At 42.9% G+C, this 25,315-nt stretch overlaps 2 protein-coding genes across 2 annotated transcripts in view; both read left to right on the top strand.

Moving 5' to 3' along the window:
* Positions 1–431: 431 nt before the first annotated feature.
* LOC146634638 (protein NLRC3-like) overlaps positions 432–25,315 on the top strand; it is a 272,849-nt gene continuing 247,965 nt past the window's right edge. Inside the window, exons 1-3 of the mRNA XM_085377980.1 lie at positions 432–559; positions 644–742; positions 901–999. Of these exons, the coding sequence (XP_085234106.1) occupies positions 471–559; positions 644–742; positions 901–999 (287 nt within the window). The 5' untranslated portion in view covers positions 432–470. The remainder of the gene's footprint in view (positions 560–643; positions 743–900; positions 1,000–25,315) is intronic.
* On the top strand, positions 3,567–19,124 carry LOC146634645 (protein NLRC3-like). The gene is made up of 6 exons (XM_085349738.1): positions 3,567–3,655; positions 4,904–4,980; positions 5,097–6,924; positions 10,648–10,824; positions 14,017–14,193; positions 18,974–19,124. The coding sequence occupies exons 1-6, from the start codon at positions 3,567–3,569 to the stop codon at positions 19,122–19,124; spliced, it is 2,499 nt and encodes an 832-aa protein (XP_085205864.1).

Raw genomic sequence — 25,315 nt, 5'->3', positions numbered from 1 at the left:
TTTTATTTTGATGAACACATGAAACTCTGAGCTGGATTGAATCCATTGGATCAGAGTCCAGGACTCAGACTAAACACACTGAATGTGTCCTGAGCTCGGCCGCTGTTCCACAGTAACTGCTGTCAGAGTCACTGTTACTGAGTTAGCTTAGCTAGCAGAGCAGCTAGCAGTTAGAGTATGAACTCTGTAAGCAGTCAGCTCGGTCCTGGACATGGTTACTGACATAAAGCTGCTCTCTGCAGCCATGTTTGACCTGCTGCTTTGTAGGACTACAGTAATGGAGGATTTGGAGGCTGAAATGGGCTCTGTGACACTTTTTGTAGTGAACTGATGAAATGTCTCAGATGGATGTTAGTCCAACACATCAGACACGACCTCTGCAGCTCTCAGTTGATGTGCACATGAATGATTTGTGTTTCCTCTGCAGGTGAAGGTAGAAAGTGTGTGTGAGCTGATGTGAACTGAGCAGCATGGATCAGTGTGAGGACAGAGAGGAGGGAGTCCCTCCCTCTAAAAGCACTCTGTGTGGGGAACATGAGAGCCAGACCAAAGCTCAGAGGTGAGATGACCATCTCTAACTGTCCATGACTCTTCTCCATGTCACAGCTCAGCACTCACATCACTGCTCCATCATTATTCACAGGAACCAGCCTGGACCTCCAACGAGCTCTGTGTCCTCTAAGAGCAAACGGGTGAAGCATTTCTTTCATAATTTAGGGCAAAAAAAGTCATCTGACAAAAAGTAAGTTCATGTCAGTGTTAAAATGTTTGAAATTTTAATCAGCTTTTTACTATTTAACGATTTAAATAATAAACTATTTACATAGTTTGATTATACTTTTTATGTAATGTATTGGACACATTGGATGTGACACATGTTTCATGTTCACTTACTTTTAGCGTCAATCAGAAACCATCCAGCTCTGTGTCCTTAAAGAGTGACTGGTCCAATCATCGATTCATTGGTTTTAAATCCCAGCCTGTCTCTGCTGCAGCGAGGTGAGCTGTTAGTAACAAGAACTCTCTGATTTAAATGATTTTCATGTTTCCTGGTTTCTAAAATGCATCTCTGTAGCAGAGCAGTGTCTCCAAGGACACACAGGCTCAGCTGTAACTGTCAGTTTATCTGGTTTAAGACACATTTGGACTCAATTGGCTGTTTTTAACTATGTATTTTAATCAGAGGTGTAAATTTAGACCTCACACATCTGGATCCTAAACTATGATAGAAACAGCTGCTAGCAGTGGGTAGTTTGACTTTGATACGCTGCTCTAGAAAGCAAACAAAGGTTTGTGCAGCTCCTCTTCAGAAAAGTGTTCAGAGAGCAGCTGCTGTATTAGACAAAGGCTCGTCGTGTTAGCCCAGATGTGTGTAACAGCTGGATGAAGGAGAACCATCACAGTCGCGTCTCCATCCCGCCTTTATTAATGAACTTCCTGTTGCTTGCAGATGACAGGAACACAAAGTGTTTGTGCCACGTGATGCTGCAGGATTTGTTAACATGTCCATGATGGTAACATCTCCTCGTCTAACTGCAAACACATGAGCGCTCCTAACGGCAGCTATCACAGCCACACAGGCAGACTGTGTCTCACTGTTGCATTCAGGGACATTTGTTTTCCTGTAAAAAGCTGAACTCTAATCTAAGAGGACTGTTACTGACAGGAAACAGCTGCATTATCTGCAGTCTGTGTGATCACAGCTGCTTCAATCACTTCATCAGAGAATTGATCATTGAATAAAACATGTTTGTGTCTGCAGAGGTCAGAGGTCACAGTCTGCAGGATCCAGCTGTCCGTCTATAAGGAGTGATGGGTCCAAAGGTCATCCTCTAAACTTCAGTGCTGAACCTGGATCAACGAGGTCAGAGAACTGTGATGACTCCTTTACATGTTTGTGTTTTCCTGGATAAATATGACCAAAGATTCATTAAAAAGATAAAAATATTAGACTTTGTCCTGTAGCGCTGTGTGGCAGGCAGAATTGGACCCGAACACAACAGGATGAAGTCAAAGAGGCAGCTTTATTTCAGCTGTGAACATGCAAATAGCAGAAATAAGAAAACATAACTGTAGGTTTGCAGTGAATGAAGCCTCAGCTCAACGCTCCACTTTGTCCCTCTTTTCCTTCTCCAAACAGCCACATCAGGAGTCTTTGATTGAGTTTTAAAATATTTAATTACAAATGTCCAAAGATGGGTTCAGGATACCTGAATCCACAATTATTAAAGCTAAAATAGTTCACAGGGTTTGGACTTTGTTAGGTGACGAGAGAACATCAAAGTGTTTTTTATCTTTAAACAGTATTTTTATCACTTCAGTTGCTCTCACAGCCCTGTTTGTTATTTTACCAGAGCTCTTATGTTTCACTCAGTGCTCCCACCAAACACCTTGGAGGACACATTAGTGTGATTTAGATTTCATTGGTGCAAACACGAGTCACACAAGCTAACCCATGGAGGCAGCAGCAGGCTTTGTGTTTGGTAAAGTCTGCTGGCTTAAACTAAGAGAGTTTAGTTTGTTAGCACAAAGAGCTGTCAGCTAAAGCCCCGAATGCACTTTGAATACAGACGAACTGAGAAAAACACTTGAAATACAGCAAACAGTCAAACTGACCACAAGTTTTTCAGCTGATCATCCACAGCAGTACATTTAGCATTCATGCTAGCAGCAGGCTATGACTGTCCACAAGGCTTAATATACGTGTGTGTTTGATATAATGCCAACAAGTACAAACAGGTGTTCTTACAGGTCTTAATCACAGAGGTCTGATAAGTCTGGTGACTTTCACACTCAGCAGTTTTGCTGCCTTTTATTTTATATTGGCCTTTTTAAAGCCCTTCAAAGTCTCCCACATTCATACAGAGCTTTTAACACCAAACTCCTTTACAGTCCTTCTCCTCTCACACACGATCACACGACTGATTTGTCTGCAGCAGCTGTGTTACTGCTAGTATTTTATCATGTGTGTAATCTCCTCATATTGTTCCTGTGGTTTAGTTTGACTTCCTTCTGCAAACTCAGCTGCTCTGTTGCTGATACACGTCTCCATGAATATGATTGATCAGATGCTGCCATGTTTCATGTGAGCGCTCAGCTGAAACCCTGGGTTGACTTATCGAGTTAATAACAAGCTTCACGTGACTGTGAATGCTAAAGTGAATCCAGATAAAGGAAAGAGACCCTGCTAATGTTGGACTCACTTCTTAGTGTAGATCCCAGGAGGAAGTTCAACATAGCCATTCTTTGTGCTAGCTCGACCAAACCTGAGACCACAGTGCAGGATAATGATCATCATCTGTCTCTGTCAAGGACATTTAAAATCCACAAATAACAAACATAATTATATTTGATCATTAAAAATATGTTTTCACTTAAAAAGCATGAGCACACTGGTGGATTACAGAAACATGAAAACTCGTTAACAGTAAAGTTAATTTAGGTGTAAACAAAGTGTCAAACATACTGAAGTAGAAGGACTGATGTTTGTGTTAACCCTCACATGGGCTGTACAACATTATATAGGGAGACAAAAACAGAGATTATCGTAGCCATCGCTCTCTCGCATGGACGTGGCAGTCTTGCTGTCTGCTGCGAATCCTCCCCGTACCTCCGTGACCTCGTCTGGTATCTGCTCCCTCCTCTGTAAGAGACAGTAAAGGAAAACACGTCTCTGCCTAGTCTTGAAAATCGAATCTTATCATCCATTGTTCTTCTAGGGCCTCTTCTTCTTGTGGCCTCAGCTAACTGCTAATATTTAAATGGCTAACATTAACATGTGTGCCAGCCAGGTTCACATTTATGATGAACTATGATTAATTAACTGATGTTGAAACTGGAGCTTTACTGACCTCTGAAATTCCTCCTAAAGTGTTATTCAGTGTTGTGACAGTCAGCTGCTTCAGCTGCTGCTGGGATGGGCTGTGGCAAAGAGAACAGAGAAAATCCAAATCAGAGTTTTTCTCTGAATTAAAAGCAAGGAAACAACAATATATTCTACATGGTGAAACTGATGGTTTCTGGTGTTTGGGTCTGTTTTTCTGTATTTATGCAGATAAAGTGTAAACTCAGATGAATTATACCATCAAATGTTAAAGGAAAATATCAGGATGAGTGTCTGTGAGCTGAGAAGGACGTGAAGCGAGCAGTTTATCCCAGAGCTGAAGCTGCTCTGTGTGCAGAGATGAGCTCAGATTCCTGCTGTGATTGATCAACAGTCACAGAAATGTAGACTTGTAGTTATTACTGCAGTATGGTCACAGCAGATACTGATAAACATGTATTATGAGGATGGATGATCAAGTTTCTCACTCTCTCCTTTAAATCTCAGTTTTTTCTTCTTCACAGTTTATCTGTTAATTTATTAATGAATAACACTGAAAGAGTTTCTGTTATATTTCCCCTTGAACATCAGCTTATTAGGGCGGCATTAGGAAATAGCCCCCCTCCAAAGAATGAATAAATGAATGATGATAATAATAAAATGATTCAAAAGCAGAGCTCAGAGTGGTAGAATGGTCAAACATGGATCCACGGGTGGTTCAACTGCATTTGGTGACGTGACCAAAGCAAATCTTTCAAATAATCCCACCATCAACGGGATGTTGTCTCCTTTACTACGGTTACTTTACTTGGTCACCGTGTGAATTTCTTTGAAATGAACCAAATTCTTTTATTTGTCGGTTGTTGCATATTTAACCTCTACAGTCAGCAAAGGAGGAGATGAGGCCTCAACAATGTTGGGTTGTAGCTGTGGTTCAGGTTAGAGTGAGTGTCCATGGAATAAATGTAAGTCAGTGAACTGGAAACATGACTGTGTTAAACTTTGTTTTCCTTTTTATAATGAGTCTAATCAAAGGTGGACAGAAGTATCTCCACTGTGACTTTTCTGTGTCACCATCAGAGCTTCTGCACAGTGTGGAGAAAGATCCAGAAGCAGAGCTGGACTGCAGACAGCCAGTCAGAGCAGCTGTGTACAAAGTAAGACTGAACATCTGTCTGCTGATGGACTCATTTCTGAAAACTGGACTTCTTGTGTTGTTCAGACATTGAAGAGTTTTCTTTCTCTTTAGTCTCATTGTTTTTCTTTCTTTCAGCAGATGTTGGTCTGCAGGAGGTTTTAGATGAACATAAGATCAGTCTGAGGAGGAGATGTGAACGTGTGACTGAAGGAAGTGATGAAACAGGAAGTAGAACCCTCCTCAACAGGATCTACACTGAGCTCTACATCACAGAGGGACAGAGTGAAGAGGTTCATACCCAACATGAGGTGAGGCAGCTGGAGACAGCTTCCAAGATGGACGCCCTCCATGACGCTCCAATCAGGTGCCAGGACATCTTTAAAGCCTTACCTGACCAACAGAGACCCATCAGAGTGGTTCTAACCAACGGCGTGGCTGGTGTTGGAAAAACCTTCTCAGTGCAGAAGTTCACTCTGGACTGGGCAGAGGGCTTGGAGAACCAACATGTCAGTGTGGTGGTTCTGCTTTCATTCAGGGAGCTGAACCTGATCAGAGGTGAGCAGTACAGTCTTCTGGAGCTGCTCCATGTTTTCCATCCAACATTACAGAAGGTCACAGCAGAGAAGCTGGCTGTCTCTCAGCTTTTGTTCATCTTTGACGGCCTGGATGAAAGCAGACTTTCATTGGATTTCACCAACAGGAAGCTGCTGTCTGATGTCACACAGAAGTCATCAGTCAGCCAGCTGCTGACAAACCTCATCCAGGGGAATCTGCTTCCCTCGGCTCTCGTCTGGATAACTTCCCGACCCGCAGCAGCCAATCAGATCCCTCCTACATGTGTTGACAGGCTAACAGAAGTACGAGGCTTCACTGACGCCCAGAAGGAGGAGTACTTCAGGAGGAGATTCAGTGATGAAGAGCTGTCCAGCAGAATCATCTCCCACATGAAGACATCCAGGAGCCTCCACATCATGTGTAGTATCCCAGTCTTCTGCTGGATCACTGCTACAGTTCTGGAGCACATGTTGACTACAGAGCAGAGAGGAGAGCTGCCCAAGACCCTGACTGACATGTACTCACACTTCCTGCTGGTTCAGACAAAGAGGAAGAAGAACAAGTACCATGAGGGACATGAGACGAGTCCACAGGAGCTGACGGAGGCTGACAGGGAAGTTCTTCTGAAGCTGGGGAGGCTGGCGTTTGAACATCTGGAGAAAGGAAACATCATGTTCTACCAAGAAGACCTGGAGCAGTGTGGTCTGGATGTGACAGAGGCCTCGGTGTACTCAGGAGTTTGTACAGAGATCTTCAAAAGAGAGTGTGAGATCTTCCAGAAACCAGTCTACTGCTTTGTTCATCTGAGCATTCAGGAGTTTCTGGCTGCAGTCTACATGTTCCACTGTCACACCAACAGGAAGACAAAGGTGCTGAAGAACTTCCTTAAACCAAAATCTTTAATCAAGATGATTTCCAGTCTTTTTGATGACGATGATCTCCAATCACTTGATGTATTTCTGAGGAGAGCCATGGAGAAATCCCTCCAGAGTAAAAATGGCCACCTGGACCTGTTTGTTCGCTTCCTTCATGGCCTCTGTCTGGAGTCCAACCAGAGACTCTTAGTAGGTCTGCTGGGTCAGACAGAGATCAGTCCAGGAACCATCCAGAGAGTCATCAACAACCTGAAGGAGATGAACAGTGATGGAATCTCTCCTGACAGAAGCATCAACATCTTCCACTGTCTGATGGAGATGAACCACCTCTCATTATTTCAGGAGATCCAAAAGTTCCTGAAGTCAGAGAACAGATCAAAGAAGGAACTCTCTGAGATCCAGTGCTCAGCTCTGTCCTTCTTGCTGCAGATGTCAGAGGAGGTTCTGGATCAGTTTGACCTGCAGAAGTACAACACATCAGAGCGGGGACGACAGAGACTGATTCCAGCTGTGAGGACCTGCAGAAAGGCTGGGTGAGTCCAGATGTGATCATTAACATCATTGATCAGTGTAGGTTAGTAGTTTAATGTTGAAAATAAAATCAGATTGTAACCACAAAGTGTTTGTGTCCGTACGCTGCAACCTTCCACACCATTCCTTTATTGTACAGACTCAGCAGCAGCTCCATGGATCCCAAATCCAAGAGTGGAGAACAGATTTGAAGTGTGTCACATCCATGCAGTCACAGCTGTTTCCACCATGTTTCCACTGATATTAATCCTGTTCAATGACACGTTTCATATCAGTGAATATGTTCTTTAGGACGTCCACTGACATGTTTAAGTGTCCTGCTGGAAATCACTCAAATCATCCATGAAATCCATGAAAAATCCTTTTAGTGTTTCTAACTTCACCCTCTGTCCTCTCTCTCTCTCCATCCTCCTCACTGCTTCTTTCACTGATAATCACACAAACATTGTATTCAGCTACAAAATAACACAATAATATCATCTGATGATCATTATTATAAGAGCAGGATCCATATTTGATATCAGAGTAACACACTGCTTGGTTATGTGCAGTCATCATCAGTGACTGTGGGTCAAACAGAAGCTCTCTGATTGGTTGCTGACCTTGGTCACCTGTCCACTCTCACCTGTTTGTGTTTGCTCTCTCTTTGCTGTCTCCATCCTCTCTCTCCTTTCTCTCCCTCTCTGTCTTTGTACGTCACTCAGGTCCAATGGAAACAGTGACATTTACAAACGTTCTTGAATAATTTATAATACTTTGGAACAACAGTAAAACAGCCAAAAAAGTGTAAGACTGAAGCAGGTCCAACCTTATAACCAATACGGGCTCCACCCCAAACAATAACCAAATTCCCTAATATACTAAAATCACTCAGCAGTCCAACTGCTTTCCACGGTCCAACCGTATTAAATCCTTTAGCGGTCCAACCGCATTCAATCATTTTTAGCAGTCCAACTGCATTAAATCCTCAGTACTGTCATGAGATTCTCATCAAAATCAAAGCAGACATTCCCTAGTAATTTCAGTGAGTAGACTTTAATTTGTAATGTCCAATTTGGCACACTTTGGAAATAATTCAACAGGTAGTGCCTTACCTTTGGATAAGCGGCTTAGAACAACAATGAGAAAAAGAGAGCTGATTATTAGCTCATCAAAACACAAAACAAAATCACAATGAATTATCGGTTAATTTCATTTAAAATAATTCATTAAGTATTTATGTACAATTCAAATTAGTTAATTACATATTTTGTTGGTTTCTTTTCTATTTTAATTATTTTACTGACACATTTAATGAATTATTTAATGATGTATTTATTTAATTCACGTTGCTACTCCTGGCCCTGCATCGCTGTTCATAAATACATTTTATTTGTCAGCTTCACCCATCAAAGTCAGGGGGCGGGGTTAATGCTGATCAAGTCAACACCATTGCTTTGGTCTGGTGGGCGTTCTTTTAGTGGGCTTTTCTCAATACTAAGTAGGCCTACACACCAGGGTTTGGACATGTGTGGACCCAAACTATACTTTTACCCTTTTTTGTGTGTCACCAAATACACTTTAATATTTTCTAGACAAGAATGTAGTGGCGTAATCTTTAACCTCTTTTGGCTCCAAACAGAAGTGACAGACTTGAGCAGGGTTCATTTAAAGGCTGACAGAAGTGGAGTGGTGACGGGGAGATGTTTGACAGGACAGTGTTTCAGCCTCCACAGGTTCATGTTGTGCTCCATCAGTCAGTGAAGATGAAGTCAGTGCTGATGAGGCTGTAGAGTGTGTGAGGGATGTGAATGAGGATGATGAAGATCTGATGATAGCAGATAAAAACAGGCTGCAGAGACTTTGAGCCATACAGGGCACACAGTGTGTGTACAGAACAGCTGAAATCATTATGGAGGCTTCACTGGAATATGGAAGCATCACAGTACAGCTTCAGTGAAGCATTAAAGTCTCTGATATGAGATGAGAAATGAAGCAGCCAGAGCTTTTTCATGAGTGGAAACCCACTGTGACTGTGAGCTGCTGCTACAGCCTCCAGATTAGCCAGCAGCTCATCCTGCTCAACATGGACCTGTGGTCAGAGTGTGTGCTGGATAATCCGGCCCAGGATGAGGCCAAACTGACATGGGATGAAATGTCTGTCACATAATTGAGCTTAGTGTAGTTTCATTTCTGCACAATTTAAAAACAACCAAAACTTTGTTCTGTCTTTTCTATGTTATACTGTAGACTTTCTTTGATACTGTGTCCAAAAGGAGCAGCTTTTACTTTGAAGGGGAGCCGTCTCTGTTTCCTCTTCAGGTTGGATGATGGAAGCAAATTAGTAGCTGTGTCCCAAAACGTCGGCTGCATCCTCCAGAGGCTGCATTTGAAGGCCGATTACGTCACAGCCAGGCGATGAAGGCTGTCCGTATTTGTCGACTCCTTCAAATGTGCCCGACAAATGCGTCCTTCATTTCCCCGAATTTGAAGGATTCGTCGGGTGTGTCCTTCGTGGCCCACCATATCCCAGAATTCATAGCGCGGCCCAGCCAAATTTCAGCTGCCAACAATGGCGGCAGCTACTAAGTTTTCAAATTACTCTTATTAATCTTTCTGGGTCACAAAATAAACTTTTAACATATTTTCAGGTGAGAAAGTAGCTGTGTAAACTTCAAATATCTGCTTGGTTTATCAAGACATCGCATATTTGCAAAAGTGTGCCGACGTTTTCGGAGACGTCTGTTCCCCACCCGCTCGCTAGCAAGCCGGGGGGTTCAATGGTCACTCCAGCCGGCGAGAGCAGCGGACGCCCGGCTTCATCGTTTTCAGACCCCGCTCTTTCACTACTCAGGTTAAACATGATATATAAGTCACTCGGATAACTTAAAAATGTAATTGTTTGCCTTTTTTCTGTGTTTTATTTGTTCCGGCGTAAATCGGTTTGGCTGAGATCAAAGTTCCTCCGGGATTTTCACACAGCTGAATAAACGTTAAACAGGAAACTGATTAAACAGAAGTGTGAGACGGTCGAGAATTTACGCCAGTGTCCTGTTATATTTTAGATAGCAAGGAGCAGACGGCCGAGTTTATTAAACTCCACCGAGACAGCAGTGACGCAAATCTGAAGGCTAGACCGTCCCATTTCACAGCCTCGCACTTCCAGCCTTTTCGGTCTTTGAAGGACCCGGCCCACGTAGACCGCGAATACCGGGTCCTCCGAAGGATGCAGCCGACGTTTTGGGACACAGCTAGTGTGCGATGTTCTTTCAGTGTTGCACTTTGTAGACGCTCCCTGAGCACTGGTCTCACAGCCAGCTGCACATAGAGACCAGTGTTGTTAGTCCAGGTCAGAAGATGACTTGTTGGAATGAAAATGAGCTTGTAGTTTGTCTGCTTTAATAATGTGACTGGAAAAAGGTGTTGGACTTCAAATATGTCCATTTCTTTCACACTTCACCTTTAAAAGTGAAGCCTTGTGGTTCCTGGAAGGAAAAACACGACTTTTTCAAGTCTTTGTCCTGTTTTTATGATAAATGTACGACTTTAATGTGAAACATTCAGAGTTTTTTTCTCTTGTTGTGTTTGTTTGAAGCTGCTTCCTGTTGGCTTCAGCTGTTTGGAGTTTCCATTTTCTAACCTTCTACATTCTGAACCTTCTTCAGCTCTGAACAGATGATGAAACACTGAATGATTTCAAGCTCACACTTTGTCTAATAAACTTACATCTTTCATTCTTTATACAGATTGAGGGGCTGTGGTTTGTCAGAGATCAGCTGTGATTATCTGGCAGCAGCACTGAAGTCCAACCCCTCCCATCTGAGACAGCTGGAGCTGAGCTACAACAACAAGCTGCAGGATTCAGGAGTGAAGCATCTGTGTGGTTTCCTGGAGAGTCCAGGATGTGGACTTGAAACTCTGGGGTCAGTCAGCATGTTTTAGTTGTGCTGAGATGAATATGATGTGAAAGTTGTGCTGACACTAAACTGCAGACATCAGGCTGATATTATACTGATCCACACTGAGGATCTTCATGGTAAAGTCTGTTTTCTTCTTCTCTGGTTTAGTCCATTGACTGCAGCAGAACAATGTTCACATTTCAAACAGTGAGACTCAACGTATGGCCCGCGGCCCACACGCGGCCTGCCCACCTTTCCTGATTCAGAGAGAGGGGACCCTGATTAACTGTGTAGTGTTCTTCCTCACAGTTCTAAGTATCAGACACAACAATGAATAATCCACAGCTGACTGTCTTTAGCAGGTCAAAGGTCACGGCACACAGCAGACAGTGGGAAATATTATAACTCTGATCATTTATCAGCACATATCCATATGTATAAAAACAAAGCTGACACTGTGAGACTTGATCAGAGGTGTGATCATCACAGCAGAGGCCTTTGTGTCAAAGTCACTGAGGATCAAACAGAAACACATGAAGCAGATTTTCCTGTTCTGGCTTTTTATAGCAGATAACCTTCAAAATATTCTGCAGTCCATCAAAAACTGAAGCAAACCATGAATCAACATGTGAACATGAGCTGATGCTGCTGAAGTGAAGCAAAGTTACAGAGGTTTGATTACAGACACAGCTGAGAGTTTGTAATCTGTCATCATTTTAAAAGGTTTACATTTCTTCAGTATATCCACATTTGCAGCTGGTACCTCAACCTCCACTTGTCCAACACAACTGCTGTCCACTGCCTCCATGACATTGTGATTTTGCTGTTGGTCTTCTGTCAGATCTTCATCAATCACTTCTGCACGGGGCACACCTTCAGACTCTGCAGCTGCATAACAAAAGCCTGTAAGATAAAATTAGACATAAGGTAAATGTACACCAATATTCCAATGACAGGTGTGTGATTCATCTGGAAGTTATGTGCGGATTAGTGTACAGTGATAGCAATTTAGTATGTTTTTAGAGGGGGGGGGGTTGTTTACCTCCGATGGGTGCTCTTTTTCGCTTCCGTTGCGTACGCCTTGAGTGCCGGTCCGAGTCTGATACAGGTATGTCGTCATGCCCCATGTGCAGTGTTGGTGCCCAGTCTGGATTTGTTACATCCATTTCATATGCTGGTTTGCCTGCAATAATGCCAAATCATAAGCTACTCAGTCGACATGATGTGGTTCTGCAGCATCACACATTAGCATGTTTTATCTCATTATCTATGACCTCAGCACGTTGAAAATAACACTAAAAGCCTTTCAAGAGTGATATGAATTAATTTAGAACTCACCGGAAAGAAAATGCCGTGAGCAAACCAACAAAAAGCTGGGGATTGCAGAGAACTCGATATCCGCTCGTCTCACCGCTGCAATCCAAGCCTGACGTCTTTGTTTAGTAATATCGGATACATGGGATCCCTCACGTTGCCTCCAGGACGGAAAACGATGAAAAGAGAGCCCGTTATCCAGCTTCTTGCCTTCACGATCGTGTGATCTAACGTTGCAACCGACAACACAACACGTACGATCCATAGCTGAAATGGTATCCTTTGGCTGGCCTACTGTCATGGCGGAAGGGGGCATGGCCCATCTCCCGTGACATCACGTTCCAAAGCCCTATAGGTGGGAAAATGTACCATGTCGACCAATCAAAAATGATATGGAAACATGACATTTGGTTGTTTAGCAAAAGGGGGAAGTTTTAGGAGTGACCGGCAAGAGAGAGCGAGTGAGCGAAAGAGAGAGAGAGTTTTGATACGTGAGAGATTTGTGACGTTTACCGTGTTTGGTCTCAAGTTAGTTTGTTGTCTTGTGTATTTAGTGTGTAGCTGTTGTTTTGTTTTGTGTGTCAGTTCTACTAGTGATCGTCACAGTTGCTGCCTTAAAGCCAACAAAGGCAGATTGCAGTGTAAACGCTGAGTGACACACCTGCTGTCAGACCTGCAGGTTTATCCCTGTGCTGTTCTCATATGTGTTAGAGTGACACAAACTATTGTTTGACACCTGATTGTTCTGTAAATAGTTTGAAATGATTATATGAAAAACGTCTGAGCCTTGGCTGCATTTTTTGGTAAATAGTACCATATAACTTTGTTGTTTGCAAAACGTGTGCGTATTTTTAAAAATGTACAATCTCTATTTGCATTTCAAGTTATGAAGATGATTCGTTAAACATGTGTGTGGTTTTTACAGTCAAAATATCACTTTCTACTTGTATTTTAAATTTTGTCTGAATTTAGATAAATTGTGCTGATACAGTTGGTCAAAATGAGAAAATAACAGATTGGCAAGATAAACTGTTTTTAAAGGTAAAATATAGAGGCCACATCAAAAGTAGTCAAGAAGGGTTAAAGGCTAAAAGCAAAGTTGTCACCAAGTACTGTTTATATTTGTGTGTATTGCTGCAGCTTTTTTGAGTATTAATTTGGTGCCTTTGTGTGAAATAATGGTATTGTGAGTGATCCATATAGTCACAAAGAATAGCCACTTGTTTCTGTGCTACCAAAGTTCCCCGGCTTTCATTCAAAATGTGTTTATCGTCAGCACCTGCACATTAAACTACTTAAACATTATAAATGTCTTCAAGCTCACACTGAGGCCTGTGGGGTACTATCAGCCACTGAGACAGTACACACATTTATATGTGTTTGTATATGAATATTTCATACTTTAAGACTGCCTGTTTATTTAAGGGAGATGAACAAAATACATTGGAATTGTACAAAATAATATCATGGATGATAAATTAAATAGATTTTAAGTAGATGCTTGTGCATTCTTAAAGTCTTATATGTTGAACTGAACTATGTGATCTGTTCAAAGCCTTAATCTTAATTTGAAGTGAAATGTGCATTTTGAGTTTATACACTATGTATATAAGGCGACCGTTTCCTTTTGCAGTATTTTTGTGTGGTGTACTTTTCTATGTCTTAACAAAAGGGGAACAAAGGTGTTTAAGTTCACCTAGGATGATGTGTTTTAATTTTCACATGGTCTTGCTTGAATTTGACCCTGACAAAGGCGTATGAACTCTGTCAGCTGTTTGGAGTTTCCATTTTCTAAACTTCTACATTCTGAACCTTCTTCAGCTCTGAACAGATGATGAAACACTGAATGATTTCAAGCTCACACTTTGTCTAATAAACTTACATCTTTCATTCTTTATACAGATTGGGGGGCTGTGGTTTGTCAGAGATCAGCTGTGATTATCTGACAGCAGCGCTGAAGTCCAACCCCTCCCATCTGAGAGAGCTGCACCTGAGCTGGAACAACAAGCTGCAGGATTCAGGAGTGAAGCATCTGTGTGGTTTCCTGGAGAGTCCAGGATGTGGACTTGAAACTCTGAGGTCAGTCAGCATGTTTTAGTTGTGCTGAGATGAATATGATGTGAAAGTTGTGCTGACACTAAACTGCAGACATCAGGCTGATATTATACTGATCCACACTGAGGATCTTCATGGTAAAGTCTGTTTTCTTCTTCTCTGGTTTAGTCCATTGACTGCAGCAGAACAATGTTCACATTTCAAACCTTCAAAGAAGAAGAAAAATCCTCCACTGGATAATTCACTGTGAAACTCTCCAACTCTTCATTCCACCTTAAAGTCTGTCTGACACTGAAATCCAAAGCAAAATGTGCGTTTGCTTTACAGACAGCAGTCCAACACAAACATACACACATCATCCAAAACACAGTCCAACATCCAAATCTCCTCCACTGCCAGCATGAATGATGGGAAAGAGAAGGAGGAACACTCTGACATTCAGGGTTAGAATGAGTTTCATGAAGCAGACTGTGAAGATCAAAGCTGCATTAGAAAGCTTACATGAATGAATGAGTGGACAGAAGTGGACAGAGATCATCTGAAGCACTTCAAAGGCTTTAAATCAGCACATTTCTCTTTATTCTTTATCAACTCTGTTAGTTTCTCTCAGTTTTCTGTGGAATGAAGCTAACAGCAGGCTAATAAGATGCTGACCAATAGGTTTCTATTAAAGGTTGTAATTTGTATATGAAAAAGTGCTTTGGCTCAGCAGGGATCAGCTTACAGGTAGAATACAGCTGCTGGATGGGATTAGCATGTCATAGCTATCTACCAAACTGCTAACTGGGGGATTTCAGGCCATCTATGGATCATTTTTGCTAACTGTTTATTCAGCTTAGGCTCACAGGGCTGCAGCCTGTGCCCTAGCTGTCATAGGGCAAGAGGCGTGGTCCACCTGCACAGGTGAGCAGTCCATCACAGGGCCAACAGAGAGAGACAGAGAAGCACTCTCTCACATCCACACCTACAGCCAATTTAGAAGCACCAATGAACCTAAGCAGCATTTCATTGGACTGTGGGAGAACATCCAACCTCCACAGAAAGGCCAACAAGCTTCAACCTACAACCTTCTTGCTTTAAGGCACTAGTGCGAACCACTTTTCCCCATTTCAGCCCAAATCCTGCATCTTCCTGTTTCTGACTCCAGGCCAGCTCCACTAACACTTTCTCATCAGACACTGCCACCTAGTGGAGGAAGTCTTAGTTCCATTTGAAGCTCCAGATGACAGTTAGTTCCTTTACAAAGAGGTGGAGGTGGTGGGGCCACAGCACCATCATCACTGAGTGCCATAGGACACTTAACCTTTGTTTCCATATGCTGGGAACTTCCTGTTGTTCCAAGGAGGACTGGAAAATGTGTGAAAATCTCCCAGTCAGTTCCTCACAGCACACTTCAATCATTTCCCTCCCACAGCATCAGGACCAGGGCTTTTTCTCTCTTTGGTCCCACTAAGAGATTTCCACACAAACACCTCATCAGTGGGACTCTCAGAGCTACCAGCCCTTTGCTACAATCACAAAGCTCTTCATTGAAATCAATGATATCAAAGCTGGAATCAAATGAGTCCAAGTCTTCTGCTGATTCAGCATCACATTCATCTTTGCTCCTTGTTCTGCATCCCCACCATGGACTTCATTCCTTTCCAAGCCAGCCTTGAGTGTCCTTTATTCAGCTCATCCTCTGCTTTACTTTTACACCTGATTTTAGCTGCTTTATCTCTCTTTCAACAAGTTTCTGTGCCTCAATCTTTTTCTTCTCTCCCTCATAACAAGACAGCTTCTTCTGCCTGAGAACATGTTGGAGTGATTTACAAATCCAGGGCTGCTTAAAATTCAAATTCAAATTCAAATTCAAATTTTATTTGTCACGTACACAGTCATACACAGTACGATATGTAGTGAAATGCTTGGACAACTGCTCGTGACCTAAAGAAAACAAAAAAGGAAAGGCTATGAATAAGATAGGAAATAAATATGAAAAATTAAAAAGGGTAAATTTAACTAGGAAGGAATAAAATATAAATTAAGGTTAAAAATGAAATAATTGTACAACACAAATTAGAATGAAGGGTAAATTTAACTGGGAAGAATAAGATAAAATATATAAATTAAAGTTGAAAATAAAATAACTGTACAACAAAATACACAATACACAATATAGAACTATATAAGAATGTATGAAGAAATCTAAATATAAATAAATATATACACAATAACAGCAGCTGTACAAGTATTAACTGGAAATGAAGAATATAGTGACCAGTGTTGTGCAAAAACAATGTCCAGAAAGTCCAGTGTGTGTGTAAGAACCATATGTGTGGGTCAGTACTGTGTGGTGGTGTGATTGAGAGACCGTATCGCCTGCGGGAAGAAGCTCCTCCTCAGTCTCTCTGTGTTGGTCTTCAGGGAGCGGAATCGCTTTCCTGACCTCAACAGAGAGAACAGTCTGTTGTTGGGATGGCTGAGGTCCTTCACGATCTTCCTGGCCTTGGTCCAGCACCGCCTGCTGTAGATTGAGTGCAGGTCAGGGAGCTCGGAGCGGATGGTGCGCTCAGCTGACCGCACAACCCTCTGTAGAGCTCGTCTGTCCTGCATGGTGCTGTTCCCGAACCAGGTTAAGATGTTTCCCGCCAGGATGCTCTCTATGGTGCAGGAGTAAAAGTTCCTGAGCACCTTGGAGGGCAGTTGGAAGTCTCTCAAGCGTCTGAGGTGGTAGAGACGCTGTCGGGCCTTTTTCACCACGGTGTTGATGTGACAGGACCATGACAGGTCCTGCGTGATGTGAACTCCGAGGTATTTGAAGCTGTCCACTCTCTCCACTGGGCACTCGTTGATGACGGGGGTCTGGTAGTTCCTCTCCTGCTTAGTGCTGAAGTCCACTATCAGCTCCTTTGTCTTACTGACGTTTAGAAGGAGGTTGTTCCTCTGGCACCAGTTCTCCAGATTCCTAATCTCCTTCAGGTAGGCCGTCTCGTTGTTATCAGAGATCAGGCCCACCACGACGGTGTCGTCAGCAAACTTGATGATGGTGGTGGAGCTGGTAGTGGCCACACAGTCATATGTGTACAAAGAGTACAGCAGGGGGCTCAGAACACACCCCTGGGGGGCTCCAGTGCTGAGAGTGGTGGAGGCTGAGACATGTCCGCCCATCCTTACTGCCTGTGGTCTGCCAGTTAGGAAGTTGGAGATCCACTGACACATAGATGAGCTGAGTCCCAGATGCTCCAGCTTGGTGGTGAGTGTGGAGGGAATTATGGTATTAAATGCAGAGCTGTAGTCTATGAAGAGCATTTTAACATAATTCCCCCTTCTAGTGTCCAAGTGAGTGAGTGATGTGTGGAGGAGATGAGAGATGGCATCGTCTGTGGAACGATTTGGACGGTAAGCGAACTGTAGTGGGTCCAGTGTGTCTGGTAGTGAAGAAATGATGAAGTCTCTGACCAGGCGTTCAAAGCACTTCATCACTACTGAGGTGAGGGCTACAGGGCGATAGTCATTGAGAGAAGCAGGGTGGGGTTTCTTCGGGACAGGAACAATGATGGACTCTTTGAAGCATGTGGGGATCACCGACTGAGATAAAGAGATGTTGAATATCTCAGTGAACACAGGAGCTAGCTGGTATGCGCAGTCTCTTAGGATACGACCTGGGATGCCGTCTGGTCCTGCTGCTTTCCTGGTGTTTACTCTCTTGAAGGCTCTCCTTACTTCATGCTCGGAGATGACGAGCACGTTTCCGGTGCTGGCAGTATCTTCCTGTCTGCAGCCGTTAGCGCCGCTAACACTAGCATTGTTGGAGACCTTAGCTGCAGCCTCGAAGCGAGCATAGAAAGTGTTCAGCTCGTCTGCCAAAGTCACGGCCGCGTTCGTCATACCGGTTGTTGGTGTTTTATAGTCCGTTATTGTCCTTAGTCCCCGCCACAGGCTCCTAGAGTCACTCTGTTGGAGTTGTGACTCTAGTTTCCTCCCGTAGCACTGCTTCGCCTCTTTCACCGCCCTCCGCACGTTATATGACGCGGCTTTGTACGGGTCCATGTCCCCCGTCATGAGTCCCGTGTTGTAGGCAGCGGTGCGGGATCTCAGAGCGTCGCGGATGGTTTTATCCACCCACGGCTTCTGGTTGGGAAACGTTGTGATAGTCTTTGTCTCCACGGTATCATCCGCTAGTTTCCCGATGAATCCCACAACCGCTTCCGTAAACACGTTGACGTCATCGTCGGAGCTGTTTCTGAACATGCCCCAGTCTGCGTCATCGAGTGCGTCCTGTAACGCGGCCACCGATTGATCCGTCCAGCGCGCGACCTTCCTCTGAACCGGAACTTCCTGTTTCAGCCTTTGTTTGTATTTTGGCATGAGGAAGATGGCGGCGTGATCAGATTTGCCAAACGGGGGGCGGGATTGTGCCTTGTAGCCGTCCTTGACCGTAGTGTAGCAGTGGTCCAGTGTCCTTTCACCCCTGGTGGGGCAGGTGATGTGTTGATAAAAGTTCGGCGCTGCGCGTTTGAGGGTGGCGCTATTAAAGTCCCCCGTCACAATAAGCGCAGCGTCCCGGTGTTGTGTCTGGTGCTGTGTGAGTGCCTCATGCAGCTCGCATAAGGCGGTGACCGTGTCCGCTTGTGGTGGAATATAAACGGCACTTACACTTATTGGGGAAAATACTTCCTGTTTCCAAAGTAATCCCCATTTTTCCCAGAAAGAAATGTAAGTAGAAATCGATGATCTAAGTGAGAACATGAGCCTTTAACAATAGCAGCAAAATATCTCTCCAATCTCAATACTCCCTCTCTCGACCTCTGGAACACCAGAGGTCACAATACATTGTGTTGGGTCACTCCTCGGCCCACTCAGCTGCTTCCATGTCCATCCATGGCATCATGGACATCGGGGTCACCACTCCCGCTCTGACCCTCTCTAGCCGTCCTCTGGCTCAGCAAATCAGACAACCTCATGTCCTCTAAGTGGTCCAGTAATAAACACCAGCTCCCCCTCGAGAACACTCCATGCGTAAGATTAGGTTTTTTCTGCGTCCCTCTCTTGTGGTCCATCATGCCTCGGGCCTCCAGGATCCTCACCCCCCTGTGGTCGCCGAGATCTTGTGTAAAGCAAACCAAACACCTTTTCCTGCACCTCCCTAACTTATCATCTTTGGGACTCTTTAATCAAAAGCCTGATCCTAATTATCTTCTTGACTTATTGACTTGTATTTATATATATTCTTCAACGTTACTCATCATTTTAAAACTCTTAAAACGCTGCTTTCACGTCCCTGCATGCGTTTCCTGTCGCTTGCCTTATCTAATCATCAACATCCTGTACACAGAAGTCTCGCTGCTGCAAGGCCTCCACTCTGACCTAGAATCTCCTTTCACAAGAAAATCATTATAAGCGCCTATTCTACTAAAAGATCCAAAAAAAAAACAACCACTTTAATCAATTAAGTTTAAACATATAAGCAATTACTCCTGCATACATTTTATCACAGCTAAACGCTGCCTTGAAACAACTCCTGTGTGTTAACACTAACTTCATTTTAAAACTCACATTTCCTATGTTATAACCTGTTTTTGGTACAGCCTTTTTATTTCATCTTGCTCCTTTGATGTAACAATACCTTCTCATTCTAATTTATCAGACTTAACCAAAATATATGCTTTCCTTCCTTTGGTCCTTCTCTAAAGCAAGAAACTCCTATTCAGTTCCTCTTTTCTGTCACTTGTTACAGGGCCAGCTCAAGTTCAGTTAAACGCTAAATTAATTTGAGGCCTTTTGCCTGGAATCAATACTGTCATGTGTGTTTATGGACTCTATATGTCTGTGAGCGTGTGCAATCCTTCAATAACTCATATCATCCTCACAGTAGATTGGCTAATCATAGCGCTAGCCAAAGGCTCGTGACCCACAAGAGACGAATTGAGCCACAACTCCCTTAAAGGCACAAAATGCAATATGTATAAAAAGTCATTTCTACGTATAAGCTCTCCCCTTTATCCTAAAAATAAATCTATGTAATATCTGTATGTGTGTCTTCTATTCATTAATGTAATTGTCAGTTATTTTCTCTCTTTATTTTACCTTCTTTTTGTTTACCTCTTTGTTTGTGACGTGGACATCCCTAAACCATCCTGAGTTCCGGCTTCAATTTCAACCCAATTGTACCCTCTATTCTCGCAGTCGAACTCGTCTGGGCTTCACCTTCCCACTGGCCCCTGTGCCCTTCTCTTAGTGTCCTTTGTTGTCTTGTGATCCCCAGCAAACACAGTCTGTTTCTTCTCTGTTTCTTCTCCGTTGCTCTTTTCAGTATTTTCCTTTTAGATTAAATCCCAGCCTGGCAAAATATCCCATTCAGTGTCTTTAAACAGTTATGTCACACTGTTCTTACCAGCCTGCAGTTCACCGTGCATTTTCCATCACGTGCTTTTCTTCCATGCTGCTGCTGGTATCGTCAGTGTAGTTTCAGTTGCACTGTCTTTTGCCTGCTGTTAATTCTTGAAGTCCACGATGTTCTGTCGGTCTTCATCAGGAGATTAACTGTCCTATGAGCTTCTTCTCAGGATCGGGACAAGTGGGAGGTCAAGCTGTAAAATTTTAAGCCAAAATCTGGCCTGTGTTCCTCCCAATTCTGTTAATCAATGGTTTTGTACTCAAGATTCTAGGTTGAAAGAAGTCCACCTGTATTGACACACTAAAGCATACAATTAATATCCTTTTCATTTCTTTTCTTAAAACCTCCATTTGCTTCATCTGCCTGGAGTTTAACTCGTATGTTTCTCTCTCTGTGTGCTCACTTGTCACAGTCAGTTCCTTTTATGGGCATGCAAAGTTCCTGTCACACACACCATTTCCTGTCAACCTTGCAGCTGCTCAGAACCATATTTTCTGTTTCTATCTCTCCTGTTTTGTTTTTTTTACAGGCTAATAAAACTCTTGTTTTACTAAGTCTTGATCTAAAACAATTCACCCTTATTTCACGCACACACTTCTAAATATACTAAATTCTTTGCGTTTGTCAGATCGTCTCACACACACACCGCCTTTTCTCTCACACTTCCACTTCTGCACTCACTCTACTATCAACTTTCATAGTGTTATTATTATTTATTATTTTGTACAAATCACACCCAATCACTCAAAGCCTGCTACTCACAGCATTCACACACTTAAACTGTGACAAGAGTTGAGGAATATACTCACAACACGCTTTCCTAAGAGTATTTCAGACATGCCTTTCATAATCAGAAAGAGCAAGTCAAAGAAAACAATTGAAACCTCTATTAATTCTCACAGCACACACATAGAATAGAAAAAATAAAACACACCAGCATTTATTGCTGATGAGAGGTTACTCCTAAAAGTAATATGTTAGTCTTAAATATATACAGTGCACTCACTATATTTATATATCAAAACTCAGTCAATTACTATACATCCACTACGGCAACTCAAAACTTTATTTATAGCCCTCTAATGAACATAAATGGCGTCTTAAACACACACTCAACAATGTTTGCAGCAGTATTTGTAAAACCAACTGTGGTTTAAACAGTTCACTGCTGACTAATTTGCATTTTCACACTCACACACACACAGTCTAAAAATAGCTCCAGCACTGCCTCAGACTCCTTTCACACAGAGATCTCTTATTTTATATTACAAAGACATCTTATATTTACAACCACTGTCACATCTGTCAGCTTTAGCGCCTAAACAATTTCGACAAATTTAAGTTAACGGTCCAACCGATAAAGTCCAACTTTTTTGTGATCAATTAACCAGTATCTGTCCAACAGTTTCTGGCCTCATCTCTAAAATCCCTAACTCAATTTAAAAGCGTCAACCAACCCAAACTTTGCCTGAAGCTCTATTTTTGGCATTTCACAGCCAAGGCTTACCCCGAAGTTTTAAGTTAAAGTTACACGCCCGAAGTCCAACTTCTGCTGGCCAAAAAAGCGCAGACTACCGTTCCAAACGGTAAGGAGACTCTAACTCCTAGTTATTCTGGAGTGCCCCAAGCTCCACAGTGACCAACTGACTATCCCTCTTCGAGGACAATGCCTAAGCGTCCTTGGCATTGGCAAGCATTACCTCTGAGCACTGCGCTTCCTATCAGTCCAACTGACGTTCTTGAATAATTTATAATACTTTGGAACAACAGTAAAACAGCCAAAAAAGTGTAAGACTGAAGCAGGTCCAACCTTATAACCAATACGGGCTCCACCCCAAACAATAACCAAATTCCCTAATATACTAAAATCACTCAGCAGTCCAACTGCTTTCCACGGTCCAACCGTATTAAATCCTTTAGCGGTCCAACCGCATTCAATCATTTTTAGCAGTCCAACTGCATTAAATCCTCAGTACTGTCATGAGATTCTCATCAAAATCAAAGCAGACATTCCCCAGTAATTTCAGTGAGTAGACTTTAATTTGTAATGTCCAATTTGGCACACTTTGGAAATAATTCAACAGGTAGTGCCTTACCTTTGGATAAGCGGCTTAGAACAACAATGAGAAAAAGAGAGCTGATTATTAGCTCATCAAAACACAAAACAAAATCACAATGAATTATCGGTTAATTTCATTTAAAATAATTCATTAAGTATTTATGTACAATTCAAATTAGTTAATTACATATTTTGTTGGTTTCTTTTCTATTTTAATTATTTTACTGACACATTTAATGAATTATTTAATGATGTATTTATTTAATTCACGTTGCTACTCCTGGCCCTGCATCGCTGTTCATAAATACATTTTATTTGTCAGCTTCACCCATCAAAGTCAGGGGGCGGGGTTAATGCTGATCAAGTCAACACCATTGCTTTGGTCTGGTGGGCGTTCTTTTAGTGGGCTTTTCTCAATACTAAGTAGGCCTACACACCAGGGTTTGGACATGTGTGGACCCAAACTATACTTTTACCCTTTTTTGTGTGTCACCAAATACACTTTAATATTTTCTAGACAAGAATGTAGTGGCGTAATCTTTAAGCTCTTTTGGCTCCAAACAGAAGTGACAGACTTGAGCAGGGTTCATTTAAAGGCTGACAGAAGTGGAGTGGTGACGGGGAGATGTTTGACAGGACAGTGTTTCAGCCTCCACAGGTTCATGTTGTGCTCCATCAGTCAGTGAAGATGAAGTCAGTGCTGATGAGGCTGTAGAGTGTGTGAGGGATGTGAATGAGGATGATGAAGATCTGATGATAGCAGATAAAAACAGGCTGCAGAGACTTTGAGCCATACAGGGCACACAGTGTGTGTACAGAACAGCTGAAATCATTATGGAGGCCTCACTGGAATATGGAAGCATCACAGTACAGCTTCAGTGAAGCATTAAAGTCTCTGATATGAGATGAGAAATGAAGCAGCCAGAGCTTTTTCATGAGTGGAAATCCACTGTGACTGTGAGCTGCTGCTACAGCCTCCAGATTAGCCAGCAGCTCATCCTGCTCAACATTTTCTCACCAACTTTAATGGAAGTGTGATGTTTTCAGCTGGAGTGATGGTCAGGGTGGCCTCCCTCTCCTCTTCTTCTCCTCTTCCTTTTTCATTTGTAAAGCCACTTCTGCTGCTTTCATTCATTTGGAAGTCCTGTAGCTGAGTTTGGGAGAGACTAACAGCCTCGGCAGCAGAGGGGAGAAAGGCTGTAACACCACCACTTTACTCTGTTCTACCCGTCACATCATTTTATCAGGAAACAAATATGCTCATGTTTTTACTATGTTTGTCTTGAAGATGTAAGAAGATCACATGGTGCTTTTTATTATTGTGTTGGTTTGTTTGCTGTCTCTTGGATGGAGCCCAGCTGTGCGTGGCCCCTGGGCCTGTGGTCAGAGTGTGTGCTGGATAATCCGGCCCAGGATGAGGCCAAACTGACATGGGATGAAATGTCTGTCACATAATTGAGCTTAGTGTAGTTTCATTTCTGCACAATTTAAAAACAACCAAAACTTTGTTCTGTCTTTTCTATGTTATACTGTAGACTTTCTTTGATACTGTGTCCAAAAGGAGCAGCTTTTACTTTGAAGGGGAGGCGTCTCTGTTTCCTCTTCAGGTTGGATGATGGAAGCAAATTAGTAGCTGTGTCCCAAAACGTCGGCTGCATCCTCCAGAGGCTGCATTTGAAGGCCGATTACATCACAGCCAGGCGATGAAGGCTGTCCGTATTTGTCGACTCCTTCAAATGTGCCCGACAAATGCGTCCTTCATTTCCCCGAATTTGAAGGATTCGTCGGGTGTGTCCTTCGTGGCCCACCATATCGCAGAATTCATAGCGCGGCCCAGCCAAATTTCAGCTGCCAACAATGGCGGCTGCTACTAAGTTTTCAAATTACTCTTATTAATCTTTCTGGGTCACAAAATAAACTTTTAACATATTTTCAGGCGAGAAAGTAGCTGTGTAAACTTCAAATATCTGCTTGGTTTATCAAGACATCACATATTTGCAAAAGTGTGCCGACGTTTTCGGAGACGTCTGTTACCCACCCGCTCGCTAGCAAGCCGGGGAGTTCAATGGTCACTCCAGCCGGCGAGAGCAGCGGACGCCCGGCTTCATCGTTTTCAGACCCCGCTCTTTCGCTACTCAGGTTAAACATGATATATAAGTCACTCGGATAACTTAAAAATGTAATTGTTTGCCTTTTTTCTGTGTTTTATTTGTTCCGGAGTAAATCGGTTTGGCTGAGATCAAAGTTCCTCCGGGATTTTCACACAGCTGAATAAACGTTAAACAGGAAACTGATTAAACAGAAGTGTGAGACGGTCGAGAGTTTACGCCAGTGTCCTGTTATATTTTAGATAGCAAGGAGCAGACGGCCGAGTTTATTAAACTCCACAAAGACAGCGGTGACGCAAATCTGAAGGCTAGACCGTCCCATTTCACAGCCTCGCACTTCCAGCCTTTTCGGTCTTTGAAGGACCCGGCCCACGTAGACCGCGAATACCGGGTCCTCCGAAGGATGCAGCCGACGTTTTGGGACAAAGCTAGTGTGTGATGTTCTTTCAGTGTTGCACTTTGTAGACGCTCCCTGAGCACTGGTCTCACAGCCAGCTGCACATAGAGACCAGTGTTGTTAGTCCAGGTCAGAAGATGACTTGTTGGAATGAAAATGAGCTTGTAGTTTGTCTGCTTTAATAATGTGACTGGAAAAAGGTG

Source organism: Diplotaxodon limnothrissa, linkage group LG3 (assembly GCF_057381915.1).
Source record: "Diplotaxodon limnothrissa isolate DT_005_m linkage group LG3, D_limnothrissa_male_GT1.1, whole genome shotgun sequence".
Classification (NCBI taxonomy): domain Eukaryota; kingdom Metazoa; phylum Chordata; class Actinopteri; order Cichliformes; family Cichlidae; genus Diplotaxodon; species Diplotaxodon limnothrissa.
Note: the sequence above shows the minus strand (reverse complement) of the source record. Positions and strands in the feature narration are given on the sequence as shown.